This window comes from Ailuropoda melanoleuca, chromosome 17 (assembly GCF_002007445.2).
Source record: "Ailuropoda melanoleuca isolate Jingjing chromosome 17, ASM200744v2, whole genome shotgun sequence".
Classification (NCBI taxonomy): Eukaryota; Metazoa; Chordata; class Mammalia; order Carnivora; family Ursidae; genus Ailuropoda; species Ailuropoda melanoleuca.
This window is the reverse complement of record NC_048234.1, coordinates 21,025,979-21,040,791: the sequence shown is the minus strand read 5'-3', so window position 1 is coordinate 21,040,791 and position 14,813 is coordinate 21,025,979. Positions and strand designations below refer to the sequence as shown.

General features: G+C 38.7%; 1 protein-coding gene across 7 annotated transcripts in view; it reads right to left on the bottom strand.

Moving 5' to 3' along the window:
- RFX3 (regulatory factor X3) overlaps positions 1-14,813 on the bottom strand; it is a 275,646-nt gene that overhangs the window by 22,374 nt on the left and 238,459 nt on the right. For all 7 annotated transcript variants that reach the window (XM_034647224.1, XM_002919098.4, XM_034647226.1 and 4 more), the window contains 2 exons: positions 11,153-11,361; positions 1,573-1,726 (listed from right to left, as the gene is read on the bottom strand). In XM_034647224.1, coding sequence (XP_034503115.1) covers positions 1,573-1,726; positions 11,153-11,361 — 363 coding nt within the window. The remainder of the gene's footprint in view (positions 1-1,572; positions 1,727-11,152; positions 11,362-14,813) is intronic.

Here is a 14,813-nt window from a genome sequence, read left to right as displayed (position 1 = left end):
ACATTGTTTACAAAAAGTAAAAAAAAAAATACAAGAACAAAAGAATGCCTATGGGGATGGTTAGTCGGCAGTATTGACGATATGAGACTGAACCCTGGCGAGCCAGCACTGCCCGAACCAGCATGCAAGGCGCTTGCTGAGCCCTCACACTGTGTGCTCGGCTCCTGCCCGCTGCCTTTGTTCCCTCGAGATGCGAGGGAAGCCAAGACCATACATCAGGATTAGCCCCGTGGTGTTCATTAGAATCCCCGTCATCATTATGTTCACCATCCTGTTAAAGAAGTCCCAGAATATACGAGGTGGTTGGCAAATACACATATGGCTGGCATGATTTAAGCACAATCACTGTAAAGAACATCACACAAACACATACAGATCAGCACACAGCAAGGGATTTTAACGAAGAGGGAAAGAGGAATCTTTTGCCCAACCTACTGAAGAAGTTTGACATGGATTTCATTTATATTAGAATACTTATAAAGCTCCTTGAGGTATTTTAAAATATTTTTAATTTATACCTTTATTGTCATATTTATTAAACTAGGAAAAGCATCTAATATTTACTTTGACTTTTTAAATTTAAATAAGCACATACACATAGCTTCAAAATGAACCTGTCTTCTTTACTGCTCTGAGTAATTTGTAATATTGCCTGATTTGGTATAATCTAGCAAGATCAAAGGACTCCCCAGTGCAGCACAACAAAGTGAGCTGGTGGGGATTCACTTGAGCGTTTGCATCTATCCCTCATCACGTTAACCACTCCTTGTGTAAATTTACGTCAGAGTGTTAGCTTTTTGACACACGTTGAAAACAAGACAGTTTTATTTGCTACCTAAAAATTCTGAAGAGAATGTTTTCTTCTTCGTATCGTCAGCAATAAGAAGGCTAATTTGAAAGTCAGTCTGAATATTTGAAACAGGTCCCCACCACTCACCAGAGCTATGTAAACATTTCATCAGTGTTCTTGGCTCTCTACGTCAACCTCAGATACTCAGCTGTAAAACAGGATAGAGTTGCACCTGTCTCAAAAAGCATCCGGTGCCTCGTTACACAGAAAGGACTTTGAGCTGTGCCTGGCACATAGTAAGTGTCCCCAAAACATTAGCTATCGACACCGTCATCATCGTTACTATCTTTTTGAAATAGAATCATTTCTTTTGTTCCTGGGCACTTGGAAAAGAGCCTACAGAATACATATTTAACTCTCCCCTCTGTATTCCCAGCCTTTTGCCTTATCATTAACATCAATCTTTCTTACTTTCCATTCAGTACGGGTTTTTTCAGTTCAGTGATTCTCAACCTTTTTTTTATCAAGTAGACACGTTTATAATATATTGAAACATACCATGAATTTTCACATGGTGCAATTTATAATTTTAGAATCTTTTAATTAAGAGAATACAAGTAAACAGAGGGATTTAAGGACCCCCTGCAGTAACTCCACAGCCCCTCAGGGTCTTCATTGGTTAAGAACCACTGCTTTAATCAATAAACAATATATTTAAATTAAAATGAAATTCAGGTTCTTTTTTCAAAGCCCCGTGAGTCACAGCTCTTTTGGCCTCTTACCTCGCCCATGACTGCTATGGGTGTCTCTCCCGTCGCCTGAGCAACACGGTGTTCTACTAAGTAGAACATATACTCATCGTAGAGTAGACGGATCAGGTGGAAGGAGCCGAAGCTAGCAGCACTGCGTAAGGTCAAGTCCCGAATAACCATTGAGCTGTTGCAAGAGAGAAGACATACATGCAGCCAACATTAGTGACCGGGATGAGGGTTCCACCTACTTTTCCTCCTAGAAGAGGTTAAGTCAGAGGGTCTAAAAGGCTGGTGTAACCACACAACCTGCCAAGGAACAATTTCATTACTGAAAGCAGTCGGCTCAACTCATTTAAATGGGTGGTAAAGTGACAGCCCTCAGTGACCAGATCTAGATCCTGATCAGATCTCGACAGGTCTTCACCGGGAAAAGCCATCTTATTGTCATAGGTGAGTCTTCTCATTCTATTATTCTCACAGATGGGACCAGAACTACATAAAAAAGATTTTTGAAAGATTGGCAATTCATCACCACCCTAAGAAAAGCAACTCAGAGTGAAAATCTTATTGATGGGTAAACAATCCCAGTGACAATAACCTTGGATGTACATTTTGGAAGAAATAGGTATTTGTGCCATACAAAGATTACAAAACTTATTAAGTAATGTTCCCAGGTGTGGCAATAGAGAATGTAGGTGAGTATGTACAGGGATCCCTGCAAATCCTATTAGAAGGCAACTTTGTGAAGTGATTCCAGTTTCTTACTGATGTCCATTTAAATTAAAATGATTTTCCATTAGAAATGAGTATAATAAAATTAATTAAGAAATGCATATCTTTGAAAAATGTGAATTTATAAACTATGATACCAAAATATGAATGATATGAATACTAACAATATACTCTATTATATTTAAAATGGGAAGCAGTCTTAAATAAAATGTTGTCCTCACTGAAGATGTGCCAGTCTTGGAGCTTGTCCACGTACCTCAAACCTCCTTAATGTTTCTAACTTAGTGTCAGAGTGTGGGTATGTGTGTGCATATGCGTGTGTTTCTTATCACTCTCATTTCATGGTTTTTTCTAGAGATTTTTGGCCTGGGAGAACTAAAACAGCCATTATATTCTCAGATAGGTGGAAGAGATAGGATCTCACAAATGGAGAGGCTGATATTCCTAAAGCCTGTTTTGCAATGAAGAATTGTAAAATGTCAGGCAGATGGAAAAAGACTGCACTTCTGTTTTCTGTTTCATTGTCAACTTTATTTATGTAGAGGCTATTAATATATCAAATTCTATACATTCAGTTTGGCAAGTGGCAGATGATCACGGTACATCTGAAACTCTAAACTCTACATTCTGACTCCGGCTCTTTCCTAGATCACTGTCAACTTGAACAAATCATTTCCCTGAGATTGTGCTTCTTCTTGGGTGAAAATAAAAACTGTATTTTTGTTCTTACCTAAGTTACATGATTATTTCAAGGATGTGAAATAAGCTTATGAATGAACAGACCGTTACTTAAATATAAGTGGTTATAATTATAATATACAGAACTGGAGAAGATGAGCTTCTCTTTCTCAGTTGGTTAGAGCAGCAAGAACAGGAGGTTATTATATGATGATGACAGGGGACCTCTCATTAGTGGGTTTATTAAAAAGAAAAAGAAAAAGCAGGAGTTTAGAGTGAGACAGACTCATGTTAACCACAATGTGACCTTAATTGTAAGCATGCCACTCAACATTTTAAGGTTCAAGGTTAGTATGGGGGTCAAATGAGATAACGTATATGAGCTCTTAAAAAAACTACCCGTTACTAATTTCTTTGACATTGGCCATAGCAACATTTTTCTATATATATCTCCTGAGGCAAGGGAAACAAAAGCAAAAATAAACTATTGGGACTACATCAAAATAAAAAGCGTCTGCATAGCAAAGGAAACAATAAAAAAAAACTAAAAACAACCTACTGAATGGGAGAAGATATTTGCAAATGACATATCAGATAAAGGGTAAGTATCCAAAATATATAAAGAACTTATATACTTCAACACACACACACACACACACACACACACACACAAACACACAATCCGATTAAAACATAGGAAGAAGACACAAACAGACATATCTCCAAAGAAGACATCCAGATGGCGAACAGACAAGAAAAGATGCTCAACATCACTCATCATCAGGGAAATACAAATCAAACCCACAATGAGATACCACCTCACATCTGTCAGAATGGCTAAAATCAATACACAAGAAATAACAAGTGTTGGCAAGGATATGGAGAAAAAGGAACCCTTGTGCACTGTTGGTAGGAATGCAAACTGGAGCAGCTTCACTGTGGAAAACAGTATGGACGTTCCTCAAAAAACTACAAATAGAAATACCAGATGATCCGGTAATCCCACTTCTAGGTATTTACCCAAAGAATATGAAAACACTAACTTGGAAAGATAGACGCACCCCCTATGTTTATTACAACATTATTTACAATAGCTCAATTATGGAAACACCAAGTGTCCATCCATCGACAGATGAATGGATAAGGAAGATGTGGTGTATATATACACATTGGACTATTACTCGGCCATGAAAAGGATGACATCTTGCCGTGTGCAATGACATGGATGATCTAAAGACTATAATGTAAGTGAAATATCAGTCAGAGAAAGACAGACATCATATGATTTCACTCCTACATGGAATTTAAGAAACAAAATAAAGAGACAAGCCAAAAAACAGACTCTGAACTATAGAGAACAAATTGATGGTTTTTTAGAGGGGAGGTGAGTGGGGGGGATGAGTGACTAGGTGATGGGGATGGAGAGTACACTCATCATGAGCACTGAGTAATGTATGGAATTACTGAATTATTGTAGGCCTGAAATTAACATAACACTGTATGTTAATTACATTGGAATTTAAAAAATTATCCATTACCACAGTACTACATATATTAGAATAATACCTTCATTATCATATACAGTAGTTCTAGTGAATAATTCCTTAGACTCAAACACCTTAGTGAATACCTCAAGTTCAGAACTCTATAAGTAAACTACTTAAAAACAGATTCTTTCATTCATACGCCACACATATAAAATTCTTTTTATAATTCTATAAACAGATATAAAATTCTATAAGCAAATATAAAATTCTATATATTTGAAATTAAACAATTATTTTTCTATGGAAAAATCTTAAAAGGCAGAGAAACCTCTACTTAAAAGAGCAAAAGCAAATACAACATGAAAATAAAATGTTGCATAATATTTTTACCTATACTCATCCAAACTTGATCATATGAAGTAAATAATTTTGAAAAATCAAGTCAGACAGAAGCAGAATATTTGCTCCTAAATGCATCTCTTGATGAAGACAGCAAATATTTACAATATATCCTAGAGAAGACAAATGGCTAACAAACATCCAAAAATATGAGTCATCTTCTTCAAAACTGTAAAAATTGCAAGTTAAAGTAAAACACCATATATCATTTATCATACTATAAGAGATGAGGAGGCCCAGTGTTACAGGGACGATGGGAAAAGAACTCTCATTTACTGTTTCTAAGAGTATAAATGCATGAAACTGCTTTGTGAAGGGAAATTTGGCAATTATCAAAATTAAAAATGCAGAAAACCTTTAATGTAGTGATTTTAATTCCATAAATTTACACAATGAACAAAGATAAGTTTTAATTCTAGCAATATTTATACCAGTGAGAAACGAAGAGGGAAAACCAAATATCCATCAGTTGATGTTGACTAAACAAATTGCAAATTATGGCTCATTCATATACGAACGGTATACAGCAGCTTAAAGAACCGAGGAAAACCAGACATAAAGGTAGTAACACAGAAAGGCGTCTATGATATTATGTCAAGTTAAAGAGGTAAAATATATAGAAGTCTCTTTAAGAACAAATGTTTTAGAGTTTGTTTTTTTTTTTTAAATCTTACCCTTAAGTAATGGGAATTTATTAGCACTGAGATAGCACACTTCATTAATACAGTGTAAGTCACTTTACAAAGTTCAAACACTTTTACCAGAATGTGTCTGAAGATACAGGGACAATTTCATGCAAAGAATACAGTATTTTTTTATCATTGTATTGCAATGCCCCAAACCACCTAAATACTTAAGAATAAGGGGAAAAGGTAATGTGCAAATAATATGTGAGATATACACATAATATTGAATATTGTGAGGACATTAAAAGTAATGTTTCTGAAGATGTTTAATGGCAAGAAATCCTTAAGTTATAACGTTAAATGAAAAATGCCACAGGAAAGATACAGATATGGTAACAACTGGGTTCCGATATTCTATCACACTAAAAAACCCCCAACAATTTACCAGTGGTTATTCCTGGGTATTAAAATTATGAATGATGTAAGTATATTTCTTTAATTTTTTTTTTAAAGATTTTATTTTTGGGGAGCCTGGGTGGTTCAGTAGGTTAAGCGTCCGACTCTTTGTTTCGGCTCAGGTCCTGATCTCACGGGTTGTGGGACGAAGCCCCATGTTGGTCTCCATGCTCAACGGGAGTCTGCTTGGATATTCTCTCTCTCTGCCCCTCCCCTCACTCATGTTCTCTTTCTCCCTCTCAAATAAATGAATAAAATCTTTAAAAAATAATAAAATAAAAAAAATATTTTATTTTTAAGTGATCTCTACACCCAACATGGGGCTTGAACTTACCACCCCCAGATCAAGAGTCGCAAGCTTTGTCAACTGAGCCAGCCAGGTGCCCTTCCTAGGTATTTGTAATATTTCACAGATTTTCTAAAGTGAGCACATACTGATTTCATTTAAAAAATGTTAATTTTATTTTTAAAAATTTGTTATATTTCTTTTTTTTAAGATTGTATTTATTTATTTGAGAGAGAGAGAGAGAGAGTCAAAGAGAGAGGAAGAGCAGAGGGGAGGGGCAGAGGGAGAAGCCGACTGACTCCCCACTGAGCAGCGAGGCAGATGGGGTGCTCGATCCCAGGACCCTGGGATCATGACCTGAGCTGAAGGTAGACGCTTAACCAACTGAGCCACCCAGGCACCACTAAAATATGTTTATTTTAATAGATGACATCATGAATATAAAAAAACCAATTCTGGGTCAGTTGCGTGTCAATAAATTTTTGCAGGGACAAATATCACAGATATAGGATGAATTACATATAACATATGTATTTTTAAGTTCAAGTTTTAGGCCTTTATATTTCCTTTAAGACAGAAAAAAACTGAAATCATGTTAATGACTAAGGAAAGCATTCATATTGAGTAGCTTTCTGACATTACTATAGACATATACAGAGCCCGTTGTTTTTCTCCAAGAGAATTTACATTCATCCCCTCAATAGAGATTTATTGCATTCCTACTCTGTGCCAGGGTCTTGTTCTAGAACAAGTCAGAGGAAATTCTGGTATCAACAGAGCTCACACTCCAGTAAGAGAAACGGTTGAGAAAAAAAACACAAGTAGATATAAAATATAAAGTGAGGTCGTGATAAATCCTATGGAAAAAAAGAAATTAGGGAGAACAGTCAGAGAGTGATGGGGGGCAGGCAATTTAAGTTAGGTTGTCAGGTAAAGGGGATAGAACTGAGCAGAAACTGGATTGAAGTGAGCCATGTGAACATAGGAGCTTTCCAGGCAGAAGCAAGAGCAAACGCAAAGACTTTGAGACAGAACCATGCTTGATGTGTTCAAGGAACAGCCGGGAGGCTCGTGCGGCTGGAAGACAGTGAGCAAAGAGGAGAACACACAGTCTGGGTCTGGGGTCACTACTGGCTGGTCCATGTTGGGTCTTGTAGGCCATGACATGGTCTTGGACTTTATTCTAAGTGTTTTTGAAACTTTTAGACAGGCAATCACCTTATTTCAGCATAAAATACACACGTAATACCAAAATCTGTTGGAAAACAAAAGAATCTGCTGACCTTCCATTATAATCCCTAGTTGTTTTTATCAAATACTGATAAGCATGCCATGAAATTACTGTCATATGCTTAGAAAAGCATCAGCTAAATTGCATGATTAATGCTGTCTACTTTGGTATCTTCTCTATGTTTGGCCTTTGCCCTACAAGCCAAGTATTAAATGATACAATTAATGGTTTAATTGGAAACTTTTTGTCTGATTCAGACTTCTGTAAGATATGTTGCAAAACAGACTCCACTGGATTTCATGTTGCTAAGTTACCATAAATTCAACTTCTTTTAAAAATCAGAGTTCTCAAGTTAATTCTTTTATTACAGATGAGAGACCCCTTTGTGTATTTATCTTTATTACTATGGTCTGGAAGCTGAAACATATACCCTAACAAATGATACTCAGTCCACCTCTCTGTGTATTTGGGGATAGGTCACACCCTTCCTAAGAAGAAAGGGGAGAGCATCACACCTGTGACCCCTATGCAAACTCTCTTTTCAAACAGTGCTTACAGTTGACTCCAAAAGAATATTACTTTCTGGAAGATTTATAAATCATCCAGTTGTAGGAAAACTACATTCCCTGCACCCCCTTTCAAGTCACTGTATCAAAGCTCTAAATTTTGTTCTTTAAAAATGGGATGTTTGGATGACCCTCAGAGTGGCTCTGGGGAATGCTCTGTTCTGTTAACCACAAAACACGCAAGCTGAGAAATGGCCCACATAACTTCCCCATTTCTGCCCAAGAAAGGTGGTAATATCTTTTCCCACCTCCCGGGGAGCCAACGGTAGTCATTCAAAGCCAGAGCAGGCCAGGAGAGACCCCCGTTTGGAGCAGAGCGTGTCTGCCCATGATTCTCTGCCGGCCCATTTCTCTATTTGTGTGCACGTAAATATATACACAGAACTTTAGAAATCATGAGATCACCTGGCTTCAGAACACGAAGGGTCTGTGTATGTGACCACCAAACTCTTACTACAATGCCAGACCGTGAAAAAAACAAAAAACAGAAACAAAAAACCCTCTGTAGTTCTGCCTCTCTGATAGTTTGTGAACAGTTTTCATTACCCAATATGTTCTTCCACCTCAGTAAAAACAGTTCAGATTTTAAAGGCTCTTCCATTTCTAAGCTCTGGACTTTTCGTACCAGCAGGAGGTATGCATCTGTCTTGAATATGCCTTTCCTTCTGTGGTCCTGAACTATTTGCCTTTGAGTCTTTTTGAAATGAAAATAATAACCATAATAGTGTCTAATAATAACAAGCCAATTATCCCCGACTCAGAGAGGACAGAGGGCAGGCAAGTGATGATCTACCAGGTTTGTATATCTGCAGAGAACAAGAAATACAAGTAAGTAATTTTCTCTCCTTTCAAGATACTTGAACAGATCTCTGCGGAGATGGAGGCTTCAGGGGTATATTTCTAAAACGATATCAACTAAATATAGAAGAAAAAACCCACAGGAAGGAGTAAGGGCAAGTCTGACATAACAACATAAGAAAGCACTAGAAGGGAAAAAAAAAACCACCTTGCATTTTCTGATACAGAGAATGCACGCTGCTTCTGACAGTATAGGTTTTGGGAAAACCAGCTTGTATAACTGTGGTTTCGTCAATCATTCATGAAATGCATAGACCATCTGTATGACTCGCTGCAAAGAAAATGTCTGAATAAAAAAAGTCAAGTCACAGGCAAATGGGAAAATATCTGAGATCTTCTTAAGAAATGTTCCCAAATTAAAATTCTGAATTCTTACTATTGCCCCGACTGTTGCTGCGGCTTCTTTGAGACACTGTGACAATGTTTTCCAAATCTTCCCCACGTATCCGGGGAAAACCTACATCTCTCATCAAGTCTTCCTCATGAGCTCCCAGATCAAAACCCAGCACTGGCTTTACTGCAGCATACGAGGGGGTCACTGAGTCAGGCAGCATTTTAATAAGGCCCTTCTCAAATCCCATGGGCTAAAGGGATCAAATGTAGGAGAAAGAGAACAGTGGGATTACCCCAGCCCAAAAACAAAAACAAAACAACAATAATACAAAGCAGGCAGGCTTTCTTTTCACCGCATTTGACCCTGGGCTAGAGACATCAGAAAACTATTATGTAAGACGAAGTGAACTTCATTAAGCATATAGAATGCAGCTAGAGCTCTCCTTCAGCTCAATATATAAGAATTGGATGAAATCAAGTAAAATCAGTTCAAAGACAGAAATCGCTTACAATAAAAACCAAAGCAACTATCATCATAATTAAAAGATCTCTGGTTCCATCTTCATGAAGGTGCTCAAAAGAAGATGGAAATTTTACCATTTGGGCTTCTGGGTTAACAAACTCCTAAGCTCTGTGACTTATCCATATACCTTCCCGCTGCCCAACCAGCTCTGGACTCACCACTGAAGTCTAGAGGATGACCACAATGTGCCCACAGCCGCAGTACCAAATGTCCCGTGGTCACTACTTTCTGATATGTGCAAGGCTGCACAGGATCTGAATTAGGAACTACCTACACCCCAGATACGGCCTTTATGCCTGAGTCAGGGGGGATATCTTCATCCAAAGAAGCAAAAAAACCAAACTCCCACCACAAGAAAAAAATGCAGGGTCAAAAATATAACTTAGTTAATTCATGTTATGAAATGAAACCCCATCTCTCAATTTCATCCTATGTATGTATGGTAAGTAAGCCTACGTACACAGGCCCTGTTTTTAACACTTGGGGCAGACCTGTGATCAACAACTCATCCTGACATTTGATATCCTGTATCACGCCACCTGAAAGCCTTCTCTTCCGGGGTTCCATGGTGATAAAAACATACATTTATATCTATATTATTTTAGTCAATAAGGGATTCATAGTGCACTGTCTACTAGATTCTTGGTTCTTAAACTGGCTATGTGTTAGAATCACCAGGAGGAAGATTTCTGAAGACAAAATTTCTGATTCCCTCTATTCCTGATCACCACTGCCCACACACCAAGAATTTGAACCAGTAGAGTTTGGGGAGGTTCCCGTGATTTTCATTATTTTTACACTAATTCTAATGTACAGGCTAGGTTTGGAAACAGTGGTAGTTGATAACATTAAGAAATGAACGAGATGGCTCAAGCATGCATCACCATCACCTAAAAGACTTCTATAAAAGCACAGATGGCCGGGCTCAAACTCTGCACTTTCTGAGTCTGGGAGATTTGGGGTGGGGGCCTGAGAATCCCCTCTTGTAATACGTTTCCAAGTGAAAGTGATGCTCCCGGACTAGTGACCACAGTCTGCACATCTCCAGCACTAAGCGAATCAAGAGGAGGGCGTGGTTAAGTCTTCACAAAAGAGGCCAAATAATGTCTGCTTGCAAGCGGGAGGGCACTGGGCCCTTTTCTGACTGTTGCTGAACACGTCACCTAGACTGGCATCTGAGACGCTCCCACCTGAGAACTCCAGGGCTGCGAGCAAGAGGCTTCGTTTGCCTAACAAGAGAGTTTATTCCCATCTGCCTCCTGCTACGATTCCATGATGCTGGAATCAACGAGGCCGGCTGAAGGTCACTGCAACGGGGAGTTTCCCAACAAAGTCTCCGGTCGTTTCTTTTCCTTCTGTCTGAGAAGCATGCACATGCACACCTATTTGCAGAACATGAACAATAAATCAAGCTTAGGAAAAAGCGAGACAATACCTGTAGAAAGACCATTTTAGCAGGAACTGCCTGGCAGCTTTAGGGAAGCTGGGCCTTCCCTCGTAGGGCTTTAGAGCCTGCATCATCACGTTGTCGAGCCACGCGGCCCACTGCTCCAGGGTGCTCTGCTGCTGGAGGGTCATCTTGAAGTCTGTCTCTAGTCTCTGAACCATGTTGTCATCACACTGGCACACCCAAGAAGCCTGCTCCTGGGACAGGACACGGAAAGCAAAGGGAAACTTCAACTCAGCATCTTTCCCTTGAATGTCAGCACTCAAACCCCTCGGCACGAATGGGAAATCATAATGCCAGCTTCCGACAATGACATGAATGAAGAAAACAGAGGACTACTTGCCGGGCATTAAGAAAACGAGCAGCGCCTCTGTGCCTGAAAACACCACGCGGCCCAGAAGCGTGACGTGGTTTTTCTACGTTAGCGAGTCCGTGTGAAGGACTCAAATACACGATTATCTAAGAAAAAAGAGAAGCCAAACCGACAGTGTGCGGGGTCTTTCTTCTACTGTGTTCATACTGCCTTCAAAAGTTCGCGCTCTCTCTTTTCTTTCTCTCTCCCCCCCGCCCTCCACTTAATCAGATAAAACTTCAAAGCCCATCCATTTGAGAAGATTTAGGGTAAGTCAGATGGAGAAACAGATTCAATTGGCCAAAAGTGGTCCCTCAGGATTAAAAGAGAAACAAGCCCTGAGTGGAACTAGGCAGGAGCATATGCTGTACGAGTTTTATGGATCGGGGACTGAAATCTCAAGGGCTATCAAGGCAAGGGCATGAATGCAAATTAATTCACAGAACTGAAAACAACACTAACAACGACCACAAAACTACTTTCGAGAAAAGGCAGACATCTACCTGCCTAGGAATTCCATTACTACAGTTTTCCTTCTGTGTCTCACAAGTTTCACGTTTGGTAACAGCAATGGGAACAGGAACTGTTAAAGCTACTTTTTAGTAGTTGCTATAAGTTTTGTGACATTTCCAGTGCTGTGGGTTTTTAAAAACATTTTTTAGAAAGATTTTATCTATTTATTTGTCAGGGAGAGAGAGAGAGAAAGAACACGCACAAACAGGGGGAGTGGCAGGCAGAGGGAGAAGCAGGCTACCCACTGAGCAGGGGGACCGATGCAGGACTTGATTCCCAGGACCCTGGGATCATGACCTGAGCCAAAGGCAGTCACTTAACCGACTGAGACACCCAGGCACCCCTGTGTTGTATTTTAAAATTAAAAAAATATACACTCTCAGGGTCAAAATATAATTATTTGGGAATATAACGTTTAAGAGTCAAAGGACATGATTTTAAAATAGGGCGTGCATTGGCTAAACCCACCTCAAGTAACTCACGTGATCTATGTGGGCCTCGTTTTCCCCAAGTATAAAATAGAGAAATGAGATGTGACAAGAGTTTTTAAGCCGGGTTCACCGCATGCAGATAATGTTTTCAAGATAAGTTCCTATGGAGTGGTGTCTGTGAAGGCCCCAATTCTACCTCTAAAACATCGTGATTATGTGTGTATTTTTCTGGAAAGGGTGTGCATAGCTTCTATTCCTTGAGCTCTCAGAGGACAAGTCCATTCACACGGACAGTTTCAGCTGAATAAACCCTTAATCTTCATTCTCTGGTTCCAGCGTCTCTTCTGACGTTACCTATTCAAGAGACATTTCACCTGGGAGGCATTTCAAGTACAAAATGCCCAAACTGAATTTATTTTATTTCCCTAGGGAAACCTACAGTTTTTTTCTCAATTTTCAACAGATGACACCATCCACTGATCTAATTAACCATAAAGTCTTTCCGATTTACCTCCTAAGTATCACTTTCAAAGTTTTAAGTACACTAAAATAGAATCATAGAAAAAACCGAAAATACAAATAAGTACAAAGGAACAAAATATTAGTAATATCTAAGATGTCAACACCAAGAGATGACTAAAACATGCTGATGCATAAACCTTTCAAACTATTCACATGCACTATGTGCTTATGCATATATAAATATTTAAAATAAAAAAGGAGCATATTACACATTCGAGTAGAGATTCTGCTTAGTTTCTCTTAACCTATATATGATAGCTGAATTTCCATGTAGGCAAATGCAGAGCTATATTTATTGTTGAATGACTGAATTTGCTTTAATGCATGAATATACCATTATTTTCATAACCAATTCCATACAGTTAGACATTCATATTCATTACGGATTTTTACTATTAGGAAGAATGCTGGAATTAGCTATCTTGAAGCTACATCTTGGCAAATCCTGCACTTACTCTTTTATGACAGAATTATATAAGGAGAATAGTTAACTCTTTCAATATACACTGTCAAGTGACTGCGAAATTTTTTTTTTAAGATCTTATTTATTTATTTGACAGAGAGAGAGAGACAGCCAGCGAGAGAGGGAACACAGCAGGGGGAGTGGGAGAGGAAGAAGCAGGCTCCTAGCAGAGCGATGTGGGGCTCGATCCCAGGACTCCGGGATCACGCCTTGAGCCGAAGGCAGACACTTAACAACTGAGCCACCCAGGTGCCCTGACTCCGAAATTTTATATTAAGAGTCTAGGAGAGTACTCAGGGAAGAATTAGGCATTAAGGAAAGCATAGGGAAGGTTTTTTGTTTTTTTTTTCATTAAAGTCTACGCATTTTTAAAATTGTGTTAAAAAAACATGATATAAATTTATCATCTTAACCATTTTTAAGAGTATAGTATAGGAGTGTTAACTATATGTTCCTTACTATGCAATGGATCTCTAGAACTCTTTCATATTGTAAAACTTAAACTCCATACTCATTGTAGGGAGGGTTGTTTTTTGTTTGTGTGTTGATGGGGGGGGGTCGGGCGTGGGGAGGGAGGAACTCACTAGTATCCTTGGAAGAATTTAATTTCCTTTCTTACGATAAATTCAAACTCACTGTTTACTTGGAAGTTAGTTTTAGTGAGAGGATAATTGGGACTGAAAACTAACTTAGAGAAATAAAACCACAGGACATTATTCTGGCTTTTCAAATTATATATCATTTTACAACTGTGGAGATTGAAAATATACTAATAATAGAGTACACTATAAATTCCCTTGTGAAAGGAATGTGGACATGTCAGCTCTATAAAATGGAAAAAGCTAAGATGAACAATAAAGATGTTCTTAATAACAAATAAATTATATCCAAAATGATATGGAGTCGGTAGCTTCAGAATCGGAATCTTTTAAATAAGCCAACACAAGTGTACACAATGGGTAAGTTACCAGGTCAACCCATCAAACCTATTCGCCCATAATGTTGATGAGAAACTATTTATCTATACACAAAAACACCACTGCAATGCTATCAATTAAATAAAACAGAAAACCAATTACACCGATGTAGAAAGATTATCTTTTTTTAAAACATTTATTTATGTATCTGAGAAAGAGAGTGAGCGAGCACAAGCAGGGGGAAGGGCAGAGGGAGAGGGGGAGGATCTCAAGCAGACCCTGCTGAGCAATGTACCTGATATAGAGCTCAATCTCATAACTCAAGATCATGACCACAGCTGAAATCAAGAGTTGGACGCTTAGCGGACTGAGCCACTCAGGTGCCCCTAGAAAGAGTATCTTGAATGCATGAGCAAAAGAAGAGTTAGAGAAGAATGAAGTGGTGAAAAAG